The 17,823-nt window shown below is 36.8% G+C and overlaps 3 protein-coding genes across 6 annotated transcripts; 2 read left to right on the top strand and 1 right to left on the bottom strand.

Annotated features, from left to right (window-relative positions):
• Positions 1 to 1,168: 1,168 nt before the first annotated feature.
• On the bottom strand, positions 1,169 to 3,892 carry LOC137746926 (UPF0235 protein At5g63440-like). The gene is made up of 7 exons (XM_068486936.1): positions 3,553 to 3,892; positions 3,205 to 3,319; positions 2,813 to 2,966; positions 2,425 to 2,521; positions 2,063 to 2,151; positions 1,900 to 1,968; positions 1,169 to 1,452 (listed from the first exon to the last, which is right to left on the bottom strand). The coding sequence occupies exons 1-7, from the start codon at positions 3,890 to 3,892 to the stop codon at positions 1,393 to 1,395; spliced, it is 924 nt and encodes a 307-aa protein (XP_068343037.1). The 3' UTR covers positions 1,169 to 1,392.
• On the top strand, positions 3,860 to 5,453 carry LOC137746927 (elongation factor 1-delta-like). The gene is made up of 5 exons (XM_068486937.1): positions 3,860 to 3,990; positions 4,301 to 4,526; positions 4,640 to 4,733; positions 4,907 to 5,144; positions 5,284 to 5,453. Exons 2-5 carry the CDS (start codon positions 4,324 to 4,326, stop codon positions 5,451 to 5,453), a joined length of 705 nt encoding a protein of 234 aa, XP_068343038.1. The 5' UTR covers positions 3,860 to 3,990; positions 4,301 to 4,323.
• A 1,426-nt stretch (positions 5,454 to 6,879) lies between these two features.
• On the top strand, positions 6,880 to 17,341 carry LOC137747259 (probable inactive ATP-dependent zinc metalloprotease FTSHI 4, chloroplastic). 4 transcript variants are annotated; one of them, XR_011069935.1, is made up of 18 exons: positions 6,880 to 7,283; positions 8,775 to 9,030; positions 9,653 to 10,025; positions 10,753 to 11,011; positions 11,729 to 11,860; positions 12,994 to 13,068; positions 13,135 to 13,260; positions 13,348 to 13,457; positions 13,541 to 13,619; positions 13,768 to 13,905; positions 13,994 to 14,105; positions 14,909 to 15,072; positions 15,169 to 15,274; positions 15,413 to 15,489; positions 15,966 to 16,109; positions 16,194 to 16,338; positions 16,855 to 16,955; positions 17,177 to 17,341. XR_011069935.1 is itself a non-coding variant. In XM_068487334.1 (17 exons), the coding sequence occupies exons 1-16, from the start codon at positions 7,029 to 7,031 to the stop codon at positions 16,335 to 16,337; spliced, it is 2,550 nt and encodes an 849-aa protein (XP_068343435.1). In that variant the 5' UTR covers positions 6,880 to 7,028; the 3' UTR covers position 16,338; positions 16,855 to 17,170. The 4 variants fall into 4 exon arrangements, 2 of the variants coding, with proteins under 2 accessions (XP_068343435.1, XP_068343434.1); XR_011069936.1 differs by having other exon boundaries at positions 16,852 to 16,955; positions 17,177 to 17,301; XM_068487334.1 differs by lacking the exon at positions 17,177 to 17,341 and having other exon boundaries at positions 16,855 to 17,170.
• Positions 17,342 to 17,823: the final 482 nt, after the last annotated feature.

Raw genomic sequence — 17,823 nt, 5'->3', positions numbered from 1 at the left:
TCGTAGTCGATAGGATGAAGAAACTGATTAGGGATAAGCTGGAAAATTATAAATAAATTATAGAAAATACAAAGGGTCATGAAATTTGAGTTGAACAACTACAACAACTAGCACACTGTATTTTTGACTAGTTTTTGTGTACCGATGAGCAACAGAGCTGGAAAATAATGGCATCATAGGTGTGACCTTTGAGTAGGAGGGACATGCATGATAGCATGAGGCCCCCGTCATCCCCTATAAATCCAAATTCGAGACACCTTCTCCCTAACACTACCAAAGCATAATTAACGGTTAATCTTAGTTCTAACTTTCAATTAAGATGAGGTTTACTAGCAGGAAAATTATGGCTCTTCCAATTTTGGTGTTTGTGTTAGTGATGACAGGTTTGGTGGATCAAGGGCAGGGAACTACTTGTACAAGCACTTTCTTCTCGGCACTAGTTCAGCTAATACCCTGCAGAGTAGCAGTTGTTCCTTTCAGCCCCATTCCGCCGAGTGAGACTTGCTGCAATGCCCTCAAAGCTCTTGGCCAGCCTTGCCTCTGTGTGCTCGTCAATGGCCCTCCGATCTCTGGAATTGATCGCAACATGGCCATGCAGCTCCCGGAGAAGTGCGCTGCCAACTTCGAACCATGTACCTTCTAGCTCCTCTCACACACTGCTTAAAACTGAGGAGCATATTTCCTTTTGGTGGTTTTATATTTTATGCGTCGATTTTAACTTTAATCTAGGATTTGTACTCGTAGTTTCATTTCCGATGTAACAGATTGTTAGTTTGTTTTAATAATCAAGTATTATTAAACTTTAATACATTCCTAATCACTTGTTATAACGTTTGGCTTTGAGGGTTTGTTTGGTGACACAAACACTGAATATATGTTGTAAATTCTGCAACGTGCATCATTCTCGTAAGCAAGAACCATGTGCCAAAGGATATTGCTCACAGTTACTCCATCCACATGCCTAAGCCAACTTGTCTTAAACAAAAATTGACACTAATCTTGTTTGAATTTCGGGCAGCATTTGCGTGATTGACTACCACGAGGAATCACATTTCGTAAACCCTTCCCTACTAGCGCAAAAATTGACACTAATCTTATTTATCACATTGCTAACATCTTTCACAGAGGTGAGAGTAGAGAGAGTGGGTTCTAACGGAAACAGAAATGGTGCATATAATCAACCAAACCTTTATCACTATCAAGTACAAGAGTACAGATGAGTTATATGGAGCTATTGCCTAAAAGACTCGGGATTGTACAATTGAAGATTCATATTGCATCACAACTAACACAAGAATAATTTGTACCGCTGATGTCCAGGGTAAGCTGTAAACATACACGTCGACTGATGTTATTCATTAGAGTTGACATTTGAAATTGCACTGTAAAGACTCAAGGTTGCACAGCCTCCAGAAGTTTCTCATATACTTGCCTAGCAGACAAATCCTCTACCTGAAACAATCACCAAATGATAAGGAAGAAAGCTAGCAAGATAAGTTAGATTAGTACATAAGAAGTTTCTTAGTTAAATTGGCACGTCACATGTCCTTAAGCAACTATAACTCATAGGTAATTTAGGGGTCATCCTCATACGTTGCTTTTATATTCATGCTACCGTTACTTGTGATTGCTATTATTTTATAAACAGTACCGTTACTTTGATAAGCTGTCCTATCCTAAGTTTTTCAGAGTAGATGTATCATGTATTTGTGCATCCAGAAACTAAATCAGTGAATAGAGTCTAACACCGAAGTTAATGTATACAATCTTGGAAAACTTCTTTTGACAAAACCGATATCGCTTTCTCAGGGACATTTGAAACAGATTATGATCATCAAGAAGCCACCCAATGAATGAGTGAGAGAGAGAAAGAGAGATAGTAAAACTCGTTTAACTCACCACAAGGAGTTTTGATTTGTTATTCCACCCTCTCTGAAGAGTCATCTGGCTTAGTCTCAGACCCAACACCTATGCAAAAAAGCAATTGAGTTAAGGCTTAAATTAACACTTGTTCCAAAAGATTGGGATCCTAAAAATTTAACAAAGAAAAGCAGAATTATACTTTGGCCATGAATTCCAAGAGCTCGTTGTTTGCTTCTCCCCGAGCAGCAGGTGCAGCTACAGTGACTCTTACATCATCAGCATTCACTCCTGGCATAAGAGCAAGAAGTGTGTAAATTATCAGCGATCTAAATTTCCAGCCGACAATTAACTTTTGGCAAGTATTACATATTAAAACTGCCAACTACAGGTGTTGTGGGATGCATACAGACCTCAAAAGGACTAGTACTTGTCATACAAGAAATCCAAAAATCCAATTCAAGTACATGCAGGAAATTCTGACTTATGATAGTAATCTGACCTAACAAGCAAGCATTGCATGCTGAATAAGATGACAGAAAACCATTTAATATTTTCTCTTACTTGTGATTGCTGAGCGTTGTGCACGATCTTCCACTTCTATAGCCACTTGAACGAGTCCCCCTTCTAGGTTTGATATACAAGGTGGCACAGGAGCATCCTACACACATCACATTACCCAATTAGTAAATATGGATGGAGTGATTATATATGGATGTTCATAAAAAGAAAACATGACAACATTGCAAAAGGGAATTGCTATGCTCATGTAGAAACAAATTGCTTAGTTGCCGGCCCAAAATCTATGTTTACAATCCAAAAGATGCATTACAAGGAGGATAGGATATAGTGAGACATATACAGCCCTTTATTTATAGAAAATAATCCTTTTCCAGAATCGGAGTACCACACAAGATGTTGGTAAAAAGCCTTCTGTAAATTTTCTTCATACCTGTGGGTTGGTTTCAGCAGCAACTGTGCTTAGAGCACCATCAACAACATAAATGAAAGAAGCACCTTCCAAGTCTTCTTCAGAGCGATAGAGAACAAAGAGTCCACAACCCACACAGTTCATTCGAAATTGCTTCTCCAATTTCCCTTCCCCCCTGAATAATTATATCAACCAAGATTTCAAGGCATCAACAATGTTGCAAAGTCATAACAATTGTACTCGAAAAACTAATCACAAAATCAAGCTTTGCTTAAAAAAGGAGTAGTTGCAAAATACTCTCCCAAATACGAAATAAACTACAAGAAACCGAGGGCCGGTGATCAGCTGGTGTTAAACATACATACATCAGTGACAACACCCAATTTTTAACTTAGACTAAAGAAATTAAGCACCTTTTCAACAAAACCTTTCCAGCCTCAGCAATGTTGAGCCTTGCAAGATGCTTGCTCTTGTCCAACACATAAGCCTTGTCCGTCTTCCTCTTCGGCATTTTCTGCAATTGGGTATCTTACACAACACACACTTCAGTATAGTTTGTAGCCCCCAAAATATTATTCAAGAAACCATCTTTTCAGAAACAGCGATTATACCCAATACAAAATTACGATTTAAATTAGCATTAACCAAATTTTCCTTTCAAGCTTATAAATTTCTAGTCATACAACTAATCCAAGTAAAACCAATATATATATATATATATATCTATCTATGTATCTAAGGAGAGAGGGGAGAGAGAGAACCAGTTATGAGGAGGTGGGATCCACAGTGCTTGCAGTAATAGACGAAGAGATCAGAGTCAGGTCCATCCGGAGCTGCGTCCTCGCTCGAGTACGTGTGTGTTGTTCTCTTCGGCATTCCTTTCTTCTCTCTCTGTACTCTCTTCCCTCTTCTTCTCCTTCCTACCGGCCACTGGAAATTGGGAATTGCTCGAGGTCGACGCAGGTGGGTTAGGCCATAAGCGAGCAAAGAACATAAAACGACGGCGTATCTTGTGTCGTCTTCTGTCGTACCAATATTATTTAAACTTGTTGGGCCGTACCATTGTTTGTTTCGGACCGGCCCATTTAAACGATTCCGCATGTAGCCAGGAAATCCAATTGCTTATAAAATCGTTAGAACCCTAAAAATATCCACCTCACTCTCTCTCTCTCAGGCTCTGCAGCTCTCTCGCTCTTCAGGTAATCTCACATCCATTGCTAAAGATCCTTACTTTTTATCTAATCAGAGTGTTTTTGGATATGCAATTCATGAATCTGTGTGGTAATTTCGTTTTCACAGTCAATTGAAATCGTTTTCTAGTTTTTCTTTCAGTCCTAGAACTAAATTGATTAGGAATTTTCAGTAAAACCCTAGAAAGATTTTTAATTTTCTAGTAATTGATATTTGGCACTGATAGTTATGTTTGAATTTTATGTAAATAATGTATATTTTTCTGTGGTAATCATCTAGGGTTGAAAGACTTTTTTTTTTTTTTTGTATGGGTGGCAGGAAAAATCACCGGAGACCTAGCAATGGCAGTCACATTCTTTGACGTCAACTCGGCCTCCGGCCTGAAGAAACTCGATGACTACTTGCTTGCTCGCAGTTACATCACTGGATATCAGGCTTCCAAGGATGATATCACTGTGTATGCAGCTCTTTCAAAGGCCCCTTCTTCCGAATTTGTGAATGTGTCTAGGTGGTACAACCACATTGCTGCTCTTCTTAGGATTTCGTAAGTTCGTAAAACTTTTGATGGATTTGTTTTTTTGTTTGTTACTAGTTCTAATGGATTTCTTTGATTTGTGAACACTGTTTTGAATTATTTGATTATATTCATTGTTGTAGTGGTGTAACCGGAGAAGGATCTGGTGTCACTATTGAGGGATCTGCTCCTGTCACCGGGGAAGCAATTGCTACACCGCCTGTAGCTGATACAAAGGCAATTATTTTTCCTCCCTATTTACCGAGTGCGTATTTGGATGTCTTCGTTTTAATTTTCCATATATTTAAGGATAATTGAAATTTGCGAAGTTGGACTGTGTTGCTTTATCAGTTTGAAAAACTTGCATAAGATTGTTATACTGATGTGTTAGAACATGATATGATTTTCAGGCCTCAGCTGCTGAGGATGACGATGATGACGATGTTGATCTCTTTGGGGAAGAGACCGAAGAGGAGAAGAAGGCTGCGGAAGAACGTGCAGCTTCTATCAAGGCATCAACAAAGAAGAAAGAGTCTGGCAAGTCGTCGGTTCTGTTGGATGTGAAGCCATGGGATGATGAAACTGACATGAAAAAGCTTGAGGAGGCTGTAAGAAGTGTCCACTTGGAAGGCTTGCATTGGGGAGCATGTAAGTTCTTCCTTCATCCAAGGTTTATTTGTTGTTAAAGAGGACATATTATTGTGTTATTAGTGTGGAAGCTAATGTATTGTTTTGCAAATTTTAGTCTTGATGCTAATTCGGTATTATTATTTTCTTAATGGTGCAGCCAAACTTGTAGCTGTTGGGTACGGGATTAAGAAGTTGCAAATAATGATGACAATTGTTGATGACCTGGTCTCTGTTGACACTCTCATTGAGGAACATCTTACTGTCGAACCAATTAATGAGTATGTTCAGAGTTGTGACATTGTAGCCTTCAACAAAATATGTAAGTGACCATTTCATGGCTTTAAGTTAGGGTAATTATCTTACAAGATGGGGTTTGTGCATTGTCCTGGAGTATAAATGTGTCCTTATGGTGTTAATTTACGCTTGCCCTTGTTTTGATTGCAGGATTGGAGCTTGCAGAGATGTATGGTGATAGAGGATGCTAGGATTGGAGCTTGCACACGCGTATCTTGTTTCTTAGTGGCATGATATGAGAGCTTATATTATCTTTGGTTTTGATGTATTTTAGCATTCCCTTGATGGATAATTTCTAAAGCCGTTTGCTTGTTTGGTATTATATCCGTTAATGTAAAAAACATAATTTCAGTTTTGTTATGGTTGTTATGGTGGTGTTTGGTAGTTCGTTTTTGCTTGCCTTCGATTTTGATACCTTTAGTCTTTACTTCTCAAAAGAAGCTTGGCAATCCTTTTGATCTTTCTCAAAGGACTTGGTACAAGTCTTTTTAATAAGGATAAATTGACTGCTTGTGAGAGAAGTTGTGTTTGGTTGCCAAGAAAACGTCTTCAGAGAAATTATAATTCAAATATAAGCTGATTAAGTAATCGATTCAATCGTTGAAAAAGAATAAGATACTATTTATATTTAATTTTAAATTTAAAAAAAATCAAATTATTTCTGACTGTACGATGCACGATGAATGATTAAAATGTGAGGATCCCAAAATTTGGATCCAAATCCAAATACTATTAGACTTAGTGGATCTAGTTCTTTTAATTTATATTTTTGTACAAGCAATGTCACAAGGGGATAGCAAACCGTGGGATGTAACGTTTTGGATCAGAGTATGATACGGATGTGCCGTAACCATCCCATAATCACAAATTAATTATTGAGTATTTTCTATAGCTGTATTAGTTAAATTAATTATTGGGTATTTTCTATACCCGAGCACAACTGACCCTCAGCCATCATCACACAATTCACACCAAGCTAAGAAGCCAACTGTTTTATTTGGGTTTGCTACAACTTTACAGGTTAAGTTTGGCCCCAGAGCAGGTAACATGCAGGTCCATGACATTAATTTTGGTTAAAAAAAAAAAAAAGAGTAAAATATAAAGAAAAAAAAAATCTGCATAGTTAGAGATAAAATAAAAATGAGCTAAAGTAGTCTTAAAATATTAATTTTTAAACAGCTAAACGCATTATGGTGGTGGCCGAAGTGATTAGAATTGATTTCCTTCAAAATCAAACAGAAAGACGAAGTACTTTTAAAATAATTAAATTACTTTTAGAAAATATTTTTAAATTTCAAAAGTATTTTTATGTTCTTCTAAAAATACATATTTAAAAAAAAAAATTACTTATGCTTTTATTAAAAATGTTTCCAAAACATTTTCACCGAAAAATACTTTTGGCGATTTTTAAAAATATTCCAAACGATACTTACAAATCTTCAAACGGGAAATAGAACATTCCAAAAACCCCTTCTCGTCTTCCCCCTTATCCCCTCCCACCTGACTTCCATTTCTCACTAACAGAAACACTCTCGGTGCCTTTGTCTTATGCACTTACGGTGCGCTGTGATGTACGAAAAACCCTGATTTCGCCTGAAAATCACAGAGATGGCTTCCCCCGCGGCTCAAATCAACGTCCTGGGCAGTTCGCGTGGTTCTTCAATCAAGACCCCCGATTTCACAACCCCCAAGACTTTGTTTTTAGGTCAGAGACTGGGCCAAACGACGCCGTCCAATGGCTTTAGCTTTATTAACCGAAGATTCGACGGCGTTAGAAGAGTCGGGCCGCTTCGTATAGTCAACGAGAAAGTTGAAGTTGTCGATTTGGGGACGACGAACAACTCGGCCGTTGCGGCTTTTGAGGTATGTTTTTGTTTTTGTTGCGATTTTTGTATCTGGGGTTTGTTTGCTTATTTGTCTTTTGGTGATGGTTTTTTGAATCCATTTAGGTGTTGGCAAATTATGGGAGTAGAAATTAAGGTGAATAATGAAGAAAGTAATTGTCTTTTGTTGTTTTAATCATAGAAAAACAGGATTTCATGTTATTTGTTGGTATTCACTTGTGGTTATACAATTGGTTTTGGTTATGTGTGTGTTTGAATCTGTATTTAGACTGTTTGAGGGCCGAGGAAATGAAGGAAAAGGATAAATCTTAATGGTAAACTTAACTTTATGCCGCTTTAGTTAGAGTGAAGAACTTGCATTGAATGAAGGTAGGGAGTAGGACTAGGCTAGAAAGGTGGCCCAAAATTGCGTCAATGGTAATTGTCACAATGGGGTTGTAAGTTTGATTATCGGTGACACGGAAATCTCTGGCTTAGGATTATAGGTGGCAAAACCTCTTGCTAATGATAACTTGGTATTAATGGGTAATAGCCCCTTTAAGCTCTAAATAAATGGTTGTTCATTTTCATCAATTTGACTTTGTAGAATCCCAACTCTGTTTATGTGTTGTTCTCACATTGTGATATGGAGGCTAGCTATCACAGTTGCCAATCTTATGGTGTTCCCACGGTTCCCTTAAAACAATAGGTTTATAGTCAAAACAAATTATATGCTTTGGTTGTGTTATTCTTAATCTCATATTACCACTAATTTAGGTTTTGAGAAAGCTTGTGGAGGATGCTTCGGTGCATAGATGAGCTCATATCAATGGAATACACACACACACACACACACACATATATATTTTGAGGGCGTTGAGATTTCTATTGAAACTAGGGCTACTTTTCTTTTTATTGGTATTTTGGTGTGATGCTGGATTTGAATCCTTGTTTCTGTTTCAAAGTTGTTCGGTATTCTTAACTACAGCTGCCAACTTTATTTTATTTTTTATGTATATCACTAGTGTTTGTGTACCCTACCACTTCTATGATATTGTTTTCATCCATTGTTGGTCTATTCATTTACTGTACTATTTATTATCTGTTTGCAGGTTGTTATAAATTGGCATTTTATATTTAAGTATGAACAAATCTTAAAAAATAGTGAAACTGGGGCGTATGAAGAGATTTGAAATTCTATAAGAAGACTTGGGCTTAGTTATTAGTTAATACCCTTTTTTGTTAACTCTAGTGATTTACTCACTCTTCAACTACAACACGGGTTATTTGGGAAATACAAAAACTGAGTGACCATGCTGAATAGGATGTTGGCTTTCTGTAGTAGTGTAGAGAGGTTTTTGTTTAAATAGTTTTAGTTATGTCTTGCAATCCTATGTAAACCTCCTTGTATTTTTATCTTATGCATTATATTGTTCTCCTCCTTTCTTTCTCTAAATTGTCTTTATAAGGAGAACTAATTCAATGTCAGTAATTTGGATTCTTTCACTTACTAGTTCCCCTTACTTTATAGAAACTGAAGGATGCTGAGAAAAAGAGGATAAATGACTTGGAAGAACTTGAGAACAAGGCAAATTTGCAGTTAGAGAGACAGCTTGTCATGGCTTCATACTGGAGCAGGGCCTTGTTGACTATGCGCGGAAAGTTAAGGGGAACAGAGTGGGATCCTGAGAACTCACACAGGATTGATTTTAGTGACTTTTGGAGACTCCTTAACTCAAATAAAGTCCAGTATATGGAGTACTCAAACTATGGTCAAACAATATCAGGTAGAAATTTGTTCTCCTAATTTAAACTGTCTTCCAGGTTATTGGTACTTTCCATTTGGTGCTATTTTTCAAGTTAGGCCTTGTTCTTGTTTCTTTTTGTTTTCCATGCTTTATACATATTTTCTTGTCATGCTTTTAGTCAATCCAATTGTTGCTTTAAAAAATTCTGCTGGATATACTGGCATGTCCCATCCATTAAAGCTTGAGTTCATTTGCTATTCGGCATTTGTAATACTACCAGGTTTTATCGAGCACATCTTTGTGGGCTTTCAGATTCTTTAGATTTTAAGCAATGGTCCTTTCATGCTATTTATCCCGATTGGTATGTAATTGTAAATTAGTTTTGTTCTTTTGTTTTTCTTTCAATGGCTTCTGTTTTGTTGCTTCATTATTTAGCTGAATTTCAGGGTACACCTACTTCCCTTTGTTGTATATTCTTTATCGTTTTAATAAAAGATTTTGTTTCTTATGAGATCAGGCGTAACCTCTGAAACATATTTACCACTGGGTTCTTCGTCTCTCTCTCATGATAGTTGCACATGCCAAGACATTGACAACACTTTACGTGTGTCATCTTTATTTCTTTAAATCCTTCTGTTGAATAATGGAAAATTTTCTGCAGTGATTCTACCTTACTACAAAGATGAGAAAATGGATGAAGCGAAAGGAAATTCTAAGGAGGTTATTTTTCGGCGTCATGTGGTTGACCGAATGCCAATAGATAGCTGGAATGATGTTTGGCAGAAGTTGCATCAGCAAATAGTGAATGTTGAGGTTCTGAATGTGGATACTGTACCCGCAGAAGTGTATTCTACTGTGGCAACTGCAGTCATATGGTCTATGCGGCTTGCATTGTCCATTGTATTGTATCTCTGGATTGACAACTTGACGAGACCCATTTATGCAAAGTTAATACCATCTGATTTAGGAAGTCCTAGCAAAAAAACCAGGCAGCCACTCAAGCGCCGTGCGCTTGGATCATTAGGCAAGAGCCGGTATGTGCAGAGTGACTTGTTGGATACTTCATTTTGCTTTGAGTTTGCTTGTGGATAGCTGGCAAGATCACCCTTTTTAGGCTTACTTTTTAAAAACTGTTATGGACTTAAACTTAGTAAGTTTGAGTTGTGTTGATGTACCCTGTCAATTTTACAAACTATATTATACATTAAGAGTTAAAAACGTTATTTCTGAAACGGACAAGCAATGGTTTTGGAGTACCTTGCAAGATGAGTATTTGCAATCAAGCAACCTCCAAGCTGACCTATGTGCTGGCCCATTGAAGCTTAAAGTTTTTCAGATGGTTTTGTAGTTTTATGCTATTATTTGCAGGTAACTTAATACTTAGAAACTGGTAGGTCACTTATTGTTCTGGGTATTGCCAATCATTTTCAGACTTGGTTATTGATTTATAATATTTGTTGTAATTAGGTTTTTGTGGTTTTGTTTATCCTTCATAGGAGCTTATGTGATTCTATCTTTGGACTTAGTGGATTGCTTTGTTCTGATGAGAAGAGTTAGTAGGCTGTTTGGCTTACTGATGTTTGCATTTTTATGCGGGAAAGCAATGTGACAAAATTTGTTCTGTTAGATAGATCAACTTTTCAGAATTTTATGTCTGCAGAATTAGAAGATGAGAGCATGCAATCATGTATTTAAATGGAGTACCAAATTTTGCTAACAAGCACCTTATCTGGTCTCTAATTATACTTGTTTTTCCTCCAGGGCAAAATTTATATCAGCAGAAGAATCTACTGGTGTTACCTTTGATGATTTTGCTGGCCAGGAATATATAAAGCGGGAACTGCAGGAGATAGTACGAATTTTAAAGAACGATGAAGAGTTCCAAGATAAAGGCATCTATTGCCCAAAAGGTGTACTCCTTCATGGACCTCCTGGAACTGGAAAAACTCTGCTGGCTAAAGCTATTGCTGGTGAAGCAGGACTGCCTTTCTTTGCAGCAAACGGCACTGATTTTGTAGAGGTCTGAGCTGATTTTTGAAGTCATGGTTGTGAGTTTGAAAGGAGTGAATGCCTTCGTAAAATAAAACTTTAAAGATCAAATACCATGTTACTAAAATCCATCTAGATATCTTTAGCACCTGGAACAGTTAGTACAGTTCTTTTAGAATTCCTACCTCTCTGCTAGAATTTTTTTTTTTTTTTTTTTTTTTTTTTTTTTTTTTTTTGTAGATGATTTACTATATTGTAAGGTCTTATGATAGACATAGAATTGTTTATTGTCTGTATTAATTTTCTAGCTTTTTAGCTAAAATAGTCCATGAGATTGGCATAACTCCTCACTTTGGTCCTTGAAATTTCAAATCGATAGAAGTGGTCCCTAAATTTGTCCACCATCAATCATTGTGGTTCTTCCGTAAAAAAATCTCTGTTAAATAAGGACCAAAATGACAAAAATACTCTCAATTTAATAAGCAATGGGCCAAAACGATTTGACAAAAATTGAGATGTTTTTATCATTTTGATTCTTATTTAATGGAGTTTTTTCACGAAAAGACCAAAATGATTGACGGTGGACAAACTTAGGGACCACTTACTATCGATTTTAAATCTCAGGGACCAAAGTGAGGAGTTATGCCAATCTCAATGACCATTTTGGCTAAAAAGCCTAATTTCTTCCACACAGAACAATCAATACTATGTTGCTTCATCCAAATGTTCTTATTTAAATTTTCTCCAGATGTTTGTAGGTGTTGCAGCGTCACGTGTGAAGGATCTATTTGCTAGTTCCAGAAACTTCGCTCCATCCATTATATTTATTGATGAGATAGATGCCATTGGTAGCAAACGTGGTGGACCTGATATTGGTGGGGTAAGTTAATAGACTCTCTCTCTCATTATTCTTATGTTCCTCTATTTCCTACACCTTCATAAAGAAAAGAAGGGTAGTTGAATTGATGGTTGGCACTTGCTTTGTTTCTAACTTTTATTTGTGTGGTCCTGCTGCATTAGGCTCGAAAGATAGACAAGGCTTTGCAAATGCTTGTGTTGGGCTGTATGTTCATTCATGTTTTGTTCTCATTACATTTGGTTTTCTCATGTTATACAGATAATAATGCTACCATTCTGTATCACTGTACCGTATACATGATGACATTGATTCACTGATAACTCTACGGACTGGACATTTAAATTCCCTTTCAAAGTTCTCTGTCTCCAGCCTTTAGGAATCTCTCCTTTTCTTTAATTTTATTTGATTGGGGAGCTGATGTAAGGTAGTTTTTAGAGTTTTTTATCTTGCGATGTTAGAAGTGTAATATGATATTGTTTTGTTTTCAGTGAAAGTTGCACTGTTTTTGGGATGGACCTCTCATTCACTTTGCCTTGTACTGTGTTTTTTGATATTTTCAAATAATATTTTTTCTAAAAAGGAACTCTAAAATTGCTACAGGTATAATAGAGATTGATGTACTATATGTCTAATTATGTGAGCAGTGCAAAACTTGTAAAGAACTAAAGCTATCATTTCTATTTGAATAATATATTTTGTTGCTTATACGGATATGAATTGACATGCAAAACTTACAAGGATATGAATCGACATGCAAAACATGGTGTGAGAAAATATGGAGTGTACTGATTATAAAAGGGTTGGTATTCTTATAATTGTAGCAGTTCTCGGAGAAAAGTTTCCTTACCCATTTGAACGAATTTCATTAAACAAGCATTGCCCTTCCTATTTTGCTAAAGTTTCATGGATGCCACATTTTGAAGTTGCAGTTGCTGATATGATTATCCAAGAGTGTGTGATGGTTTTACTGAAATGAATCTGCATTTGGTGCCAACTAAATAGGCACACGCACTTCCAAATAAGCACATATACACATTTATCTATAGGAAGTTGAGGAATTTGTTAACTGGTGCCTTTTTGTCTTAAGATCATATAGTTGGTTTCATTATTATATTCACATCAGTAATTTTGGTCTCTTCAATTGTCTTCTGAAGGGTGGTGCAGAAAGGGAACAAGGTCTGCTTCAGATACTGACAGAGATGGATGGATTTAAAGTTTCTACTTCACAGGTATGCATTTTCTTCTTCAATTGAAAGGGAGATTTTGTATCTTGGCGGCTGATTTTCCCTCTTCAGGTGTTAGTCATAGGTGCAACAAATAGACTGGATATCCTTGATCCTGCTCTATTGAGAAAGGGCCGCTTTGACAAGATTATTAGAGTTGGTTTGCCGTCAAAGGATGGTAGACTAGCCATACTGAAGGTGATTTTGTCATTGCTTCTAGGATATGAAACTCTAGCTTCTGAATTTTTACTAATCCTTGCATAACATCTACTTTTGTGCCAATAGGTGCACGCTAGAAATAAATTTTTCCGTTCTGAAGAGGAGAAGGAGGTTCTCCTTAATGAAATTGCTGAGCTTACTGAGGATTTTACCGGTGCAGAGTTGCAGAACATACTGTAATTTATTGCCTAATCAGTATCTAAAAGTTTCAATTCAATAGTGACAGAGTGATGCTTATGTTTTTCCAATCACCTGACAGGAATGAAGCTGGAATTTTGACTGCAAGGAAGGACTTAGATTACATCGGACGGGAAGAGCTTCTAGAGGCTTTGAAACGGGTTAGTGGACCTTTTCCCCATCCAGCTCTTTCTTGCTGGGCGAGAATATGCTTCCCTGCGTCCCTGCTCCGCTAACAACATAGCTTCACGAATTACATAGACTGGCTTACTGCCTAACATGTTCATCTTTTTGTTTATCAATTTGCAGCAAAAGGGCACGTTTGAAACAGGTCAGGAAGATAGTTCTGAAATTCCAGAGGAACTGAAACTTAGATTGGCATATCGAGAAGCAGCTGTTGCTGTCCTTGCGTGCTACTTTCCTGATCCATACCGGCCTTTCGCTGAGGCGAGTAGTTTGACTTTGTTTCAATCGGTGTGACATGTATTTTCCTGTGTAGAAACATGCTAATTTCATTGCATTATATCTTCTTCAGACAGATATAAAATCCATTCGTAGTCAGCCAAATATGCGCTACACTGAAATACCGGGGAAGGTCTTCTCAAGAAAATCAGATTTTATAAACTCTATAGTGCGTGCATGTGCTCGTAAGTCCTAGAGATTTATCTTGTAAGCAAGTTCCCTTTTGGTTGCAAGTTCAGATTTTAACACATTGAAAACATGTAACTCAATGAATGTTCCTAACACCTAGATATGCATGGTGGTCTCTAAGTTGCACTAATCATCATAATATCGAGATTATGATGCAGCAGCTATAGCTTGGGTTAGAAGTTTACCTTCTTTGGAATCCCATGATTTAGAGAGAAATGGGCTCCTTAATCTGAAGAGAGAGAAATGGGATACTGGTGGCTCCAACCATGCTCACTAGTTTAGGGAGTCCCTAACTAGAGAGCATGGTTGGAGTTGAAATGTTCTAATTTCTTTCTAAGTTTGGACTCAGGAGTTCATTTAGGGAACCAATTGGAGATGACCTAATCAACACAATTTGTTGTAAACAGATCAGATTGGATTGGATGAAAATGTTTGTTTAATGCCTGGTGCCATCGTATTTCTTCTACCCTCTCTCTATTCTTCTTTATTATTCTCCATCCCTCTGCCTTCTCTCAAATTACTGCAATCCTAAGGATCTTTGATACTTTACTCATATTTCTTCAAATTTTTATAAAAAACATTCGAACTACTTGAAGTTGCTGCTAAGATTTTAGGACTGTGGTTAGGGGAAGTGACAAGTTATTGATATAAAATCAAACTAGTACATACAGTTGAATTTAAGCACCTAGTTGAATTTCTTCTGCATCTATTTGTTTATTTTTTTCGTTTTCTTGGTAAATCTAATCCTAAGCAAGCAGAAAAGAAGTGTTATGGCTTACTGATTTGCTCCAATTTGTAGCTAGAGTTATTGAGGAGGAGATGTTTGGGGTTGACAACTTGTGTTGGATCTCTGCAAAGGCCACATTGGAGGCTTCAAGGCTTGCAGAATTTCTGATTCTGCAGACAGGAATGACAGCATATGGGAAAGCATACTACCGAAATCAAAATGATCTTGTGCCAAATGTATGCATACTCGATTTGAGTTACATTTATAATTTTCAGAAGAAGAAAAAAACTTTGAGGACCCAAATAGTATCAGTAATTTGTGAATTTAAACAGCTTGCAGCCAAGCTTGAAGCACTTCGAGATGAATATATGCGTTATGCTGAGGACAAGTGTTTATCTGTACTAAGGGAGTACCATTCAACTGTAGAGACAATTACAGGTTATTAATCTTTTTTGGTTACGTTCTGTTTTGTGTGAGAGTTTGAGCTTCTATATACATAATATGAGGTTGGTAGTATCACTCTAGTCAAACTGTAATTATACTATTTGGTTGGCTGAAAGCTTTCATGTCATGCAGATATTTTACTTGACCATGGAGAGATTAAAGCTGAAGAAATTTGGGACATATATAAACGGTCTCCTCGAGTACCACAGGTAATTCTTGAACTTTTTTATGGACAGTGATTGTTTTGAACTGCTGTGTTTGGATGTACTTCTTCTTCTGATAGAATAAATGTTTAATTTCTACCGAGATAATTCTGGAACTAATTATTTTGAATTAGAGTGAGGCATTTGTAAGCTTTTTTTTTTATCTCATAGGTGCTATCCATGTCTGTCTCATTCATCGGTAGTTTATATTTTATTCAAATGCAGCTGACAAATTAACCACTAAATGCTATCATTTAGTGATCTAGATTAAATGCGAGTTAACCCTTATGTGATCTTTTGAACACTCCTTGCTGACCCAAGATATATACAAATTGTTCTCAATCTAATTTATGTAAATGTCTGATCCATATGCCAACATTTATTCAACTCTTCTATGCTTGGAATCTACAAGGGTGAGAAAGTTTACATGTTAGTCCATATGATATGAGTATTTGAAGCATTTGTTCTTGCTCATTTATCAGCCTGAAGTGAACCCGGTTGATGAATATGGTGCCCTAATTTATGCGGGGAGGTGGGGAATTCATGGGATTACACTTCCTGGGAGAGTTACATTTTCACCTGGGAATGCTGGATATTCAACCTTTGGTGCACCCCGCCCTATGGAGGTATCTGAAGATTTATGCTTACTGGGGTTTTTGCCTAGCAACATTTTGTTATCATGTTAGTTGACTGTTTGATTCTTTTTGCAGACCCAAAAGGTCAATGATGAAACTTGGAAGCTAATAGATAGCATATGGGATAAAAGGGTTGAAGAAATTAAAGCTGAAGCTTCGGCTGAGGTTGAAGAAGACAAAGAGAAGCCACAACTTTTAATGGCCAGCCATTTCTTCTGAAGTATGTATCTTTCTTGTGGTTGAAATGCTTTATCTTTTAATTAAGTTTACGTTTTCTGACTGTTGCCCCTTACACTAATCTGGGCTGGAATAGTGAGCATCAAGCTTGATTTTATTTTAAGATAAAAGGCGAATTGACTTTGCTCTTTGTTTTTTGTGGTTGTATGAAACGAGAAAAATTTCGCCAGAATTAACTTTTGGAAGTGTAACTTGCTGTCTTTCCACGATTTCACTCCTTCTGCCAACATTTAAAATGTACCAGTTTCACTTCAGCCCTTGTGCCTGATGTTAACTACACAATAGTAACATGTTCTAAAATTTGTGCTTTTACCATAAACCCTTAATTGCGATTTTCCGTGAGTCCCCTGCACTTTAGACAGAGGGTTTATGGGTTTGGGTTAGTCTGCTCCAATTTATCTCTGTCTCTTCTTCTTTTTTAGTGAATCCTTGAGTTCATTTCAGTCATATAAGGTTAAGATTTCTGTAAAATTGATACTTGGTATTCGTTTCTTAGCAGGCATGTTTTTGTATAAAGACGGTTTAGAGGATGAATCAAGATTTATCCCCAAGGATATAGGCTAGTGTTGGTGGCAGCATTGCCAGGCCAATTTTGATGAGGTGACTCTTCTCTGCTACTCCGATTAAAAGCACGCGTAAACATAATCATCGTCTGTCAAACTCTAGTCTCTAGAACAGGTGATCGATGATTCCTGTTCAAACATCATTAATTTGTTGATGATATGAGTGTTGGGTTAACGATGAAACGAGAAATATAATGCTCTAACAAAGAAAAGTGATTATGCAAAGCAAAAATTTATGTTTTCAGTTTGCTACTGCAGCCTGCAGGCCAATTTTTACTTCTCTATAGAAGAGGCGATCATTTATTCAATGTGATGCTATTAGTAGCATAGGTTTTCCAAATATAGCATGAAAGGAACTTCAGGACTCATCTTTTTATATGACGGGAGTCAAAGAACTTTAATCATTGCTTTAACTAAGTAAAGATTGTGACGGAGCTTTAATTCAGCACTGTTCACATTAATATTAAAACTTAAGGATAATGAATGTTATGATAAGGGCAACAATGTCGTGCCATTCACACACACACACATATATATAAACATAGAAAGGTTGAGGGTGTTAATATGCACCATTCGTTTTATAATATATTAGTATAAAATGAACGATTATACCGCACCAATTACATTAATACAGATGATTAAAAGTGAGACTCTTTCGTAAGTGAAATCTTTATAGACTTTCTGCCGCATCATATGAGGTTGTGGAGAGTTCATGAAGAGTCTTATTTGGAGAGAGTTTCCTTAGTATTTCTCATGTCCAATTGTGTCTCTTTCTTTCTTTCTTGTTTCTAAGAGACTCTCAAAAGTGGGATCTTTATGGACTTTCCGCAACATCATATGAAGTTGCGAAGAGTTCATAAAGAGTCTCATTTTGAGTCTTTCAGTATTTCTCATGTCCGATTGTC

Source organism: Pyrus communis, chromosome 10 (genome assembly GCF_963583255.1).
Source record: "Pyrus communis chromosome 10, drPyrComm1.1, whole genome shotgun sequence".
NCBI classification, from domain to species: Eukaryota; Viridiplantae; Streptophyta; class Magnoliopsida; order Rosales; family Rosaceae; genus Pyrus; species Pyrus communis.
The sequence above is the reverse complement of the archived record's forward strand: the minus strand, read 5'-3'. Positions and strand labels throughout refer to the sequence as shown.

Coding starts and splice junctions, on each gene's coding strand:
- LOC137747259 (XM_068487334.1), top strand. CDS start 7,029: ATGGCTTCCCCCGCGGCTCAAATCAACGTCCTGGGCAGTTCGCGTGGT. Junction 9,031..9,652: donor CTATGGTCAAACAATATCAG/GTAGAAATTTGT, acceptor AATTTTCTGCAG/TGATTCTACCTTACTACAAA. Junction 13,458..13,540: donor GCAGAGTTGCAGAACATACT/GTAATTTATTGC, acceptor ATCACCTGACAG/GAATGAAGCTGGAATTTTGA.
- LOC137746927 (XM_068486937.1), top strand. CDS start 4,324: ATGGCAGTCACATTCTTTGACGTCAACTCGGCCTCCGGCCTGAAGAAA. Junction 4,527..4,639: donor GCTGCTCTTCTTAGGATTTC/GTAAGTTCGTAA, acceptor TCATTGTTGTAG/TGGTGTAACCGGAGAAGGAT. Junction 5,145..5,283: donor AGGCTTGCATTGGGGAGCAT/GTAAGTTCTTCC, acceptor TTAATGGTGCAG/CCAAACTTGTAGCTGTTGGG.
- LOC137746926 (XM_068486936.1), bottom strand. CDS start 3,892: ATGCGGAATCGTTTAAATGGGCCGGTCCGAAACAAACAATGGTACGGC. Junction 2,967..3,204: donor GGAAAGGTTTTGTTGAAAAG/GTGCTTAATTTC, acceptor ATAATTATTCAG/GGGGGAAGGGAAATTGGAGA. Junction 1,969..2,062: donor TCTTGGAATTCATGGCCAAA/GTATAATTCTGC, acceptor TTTTTTGCATAG/GTGTTGGGTCTGAGACTAAG.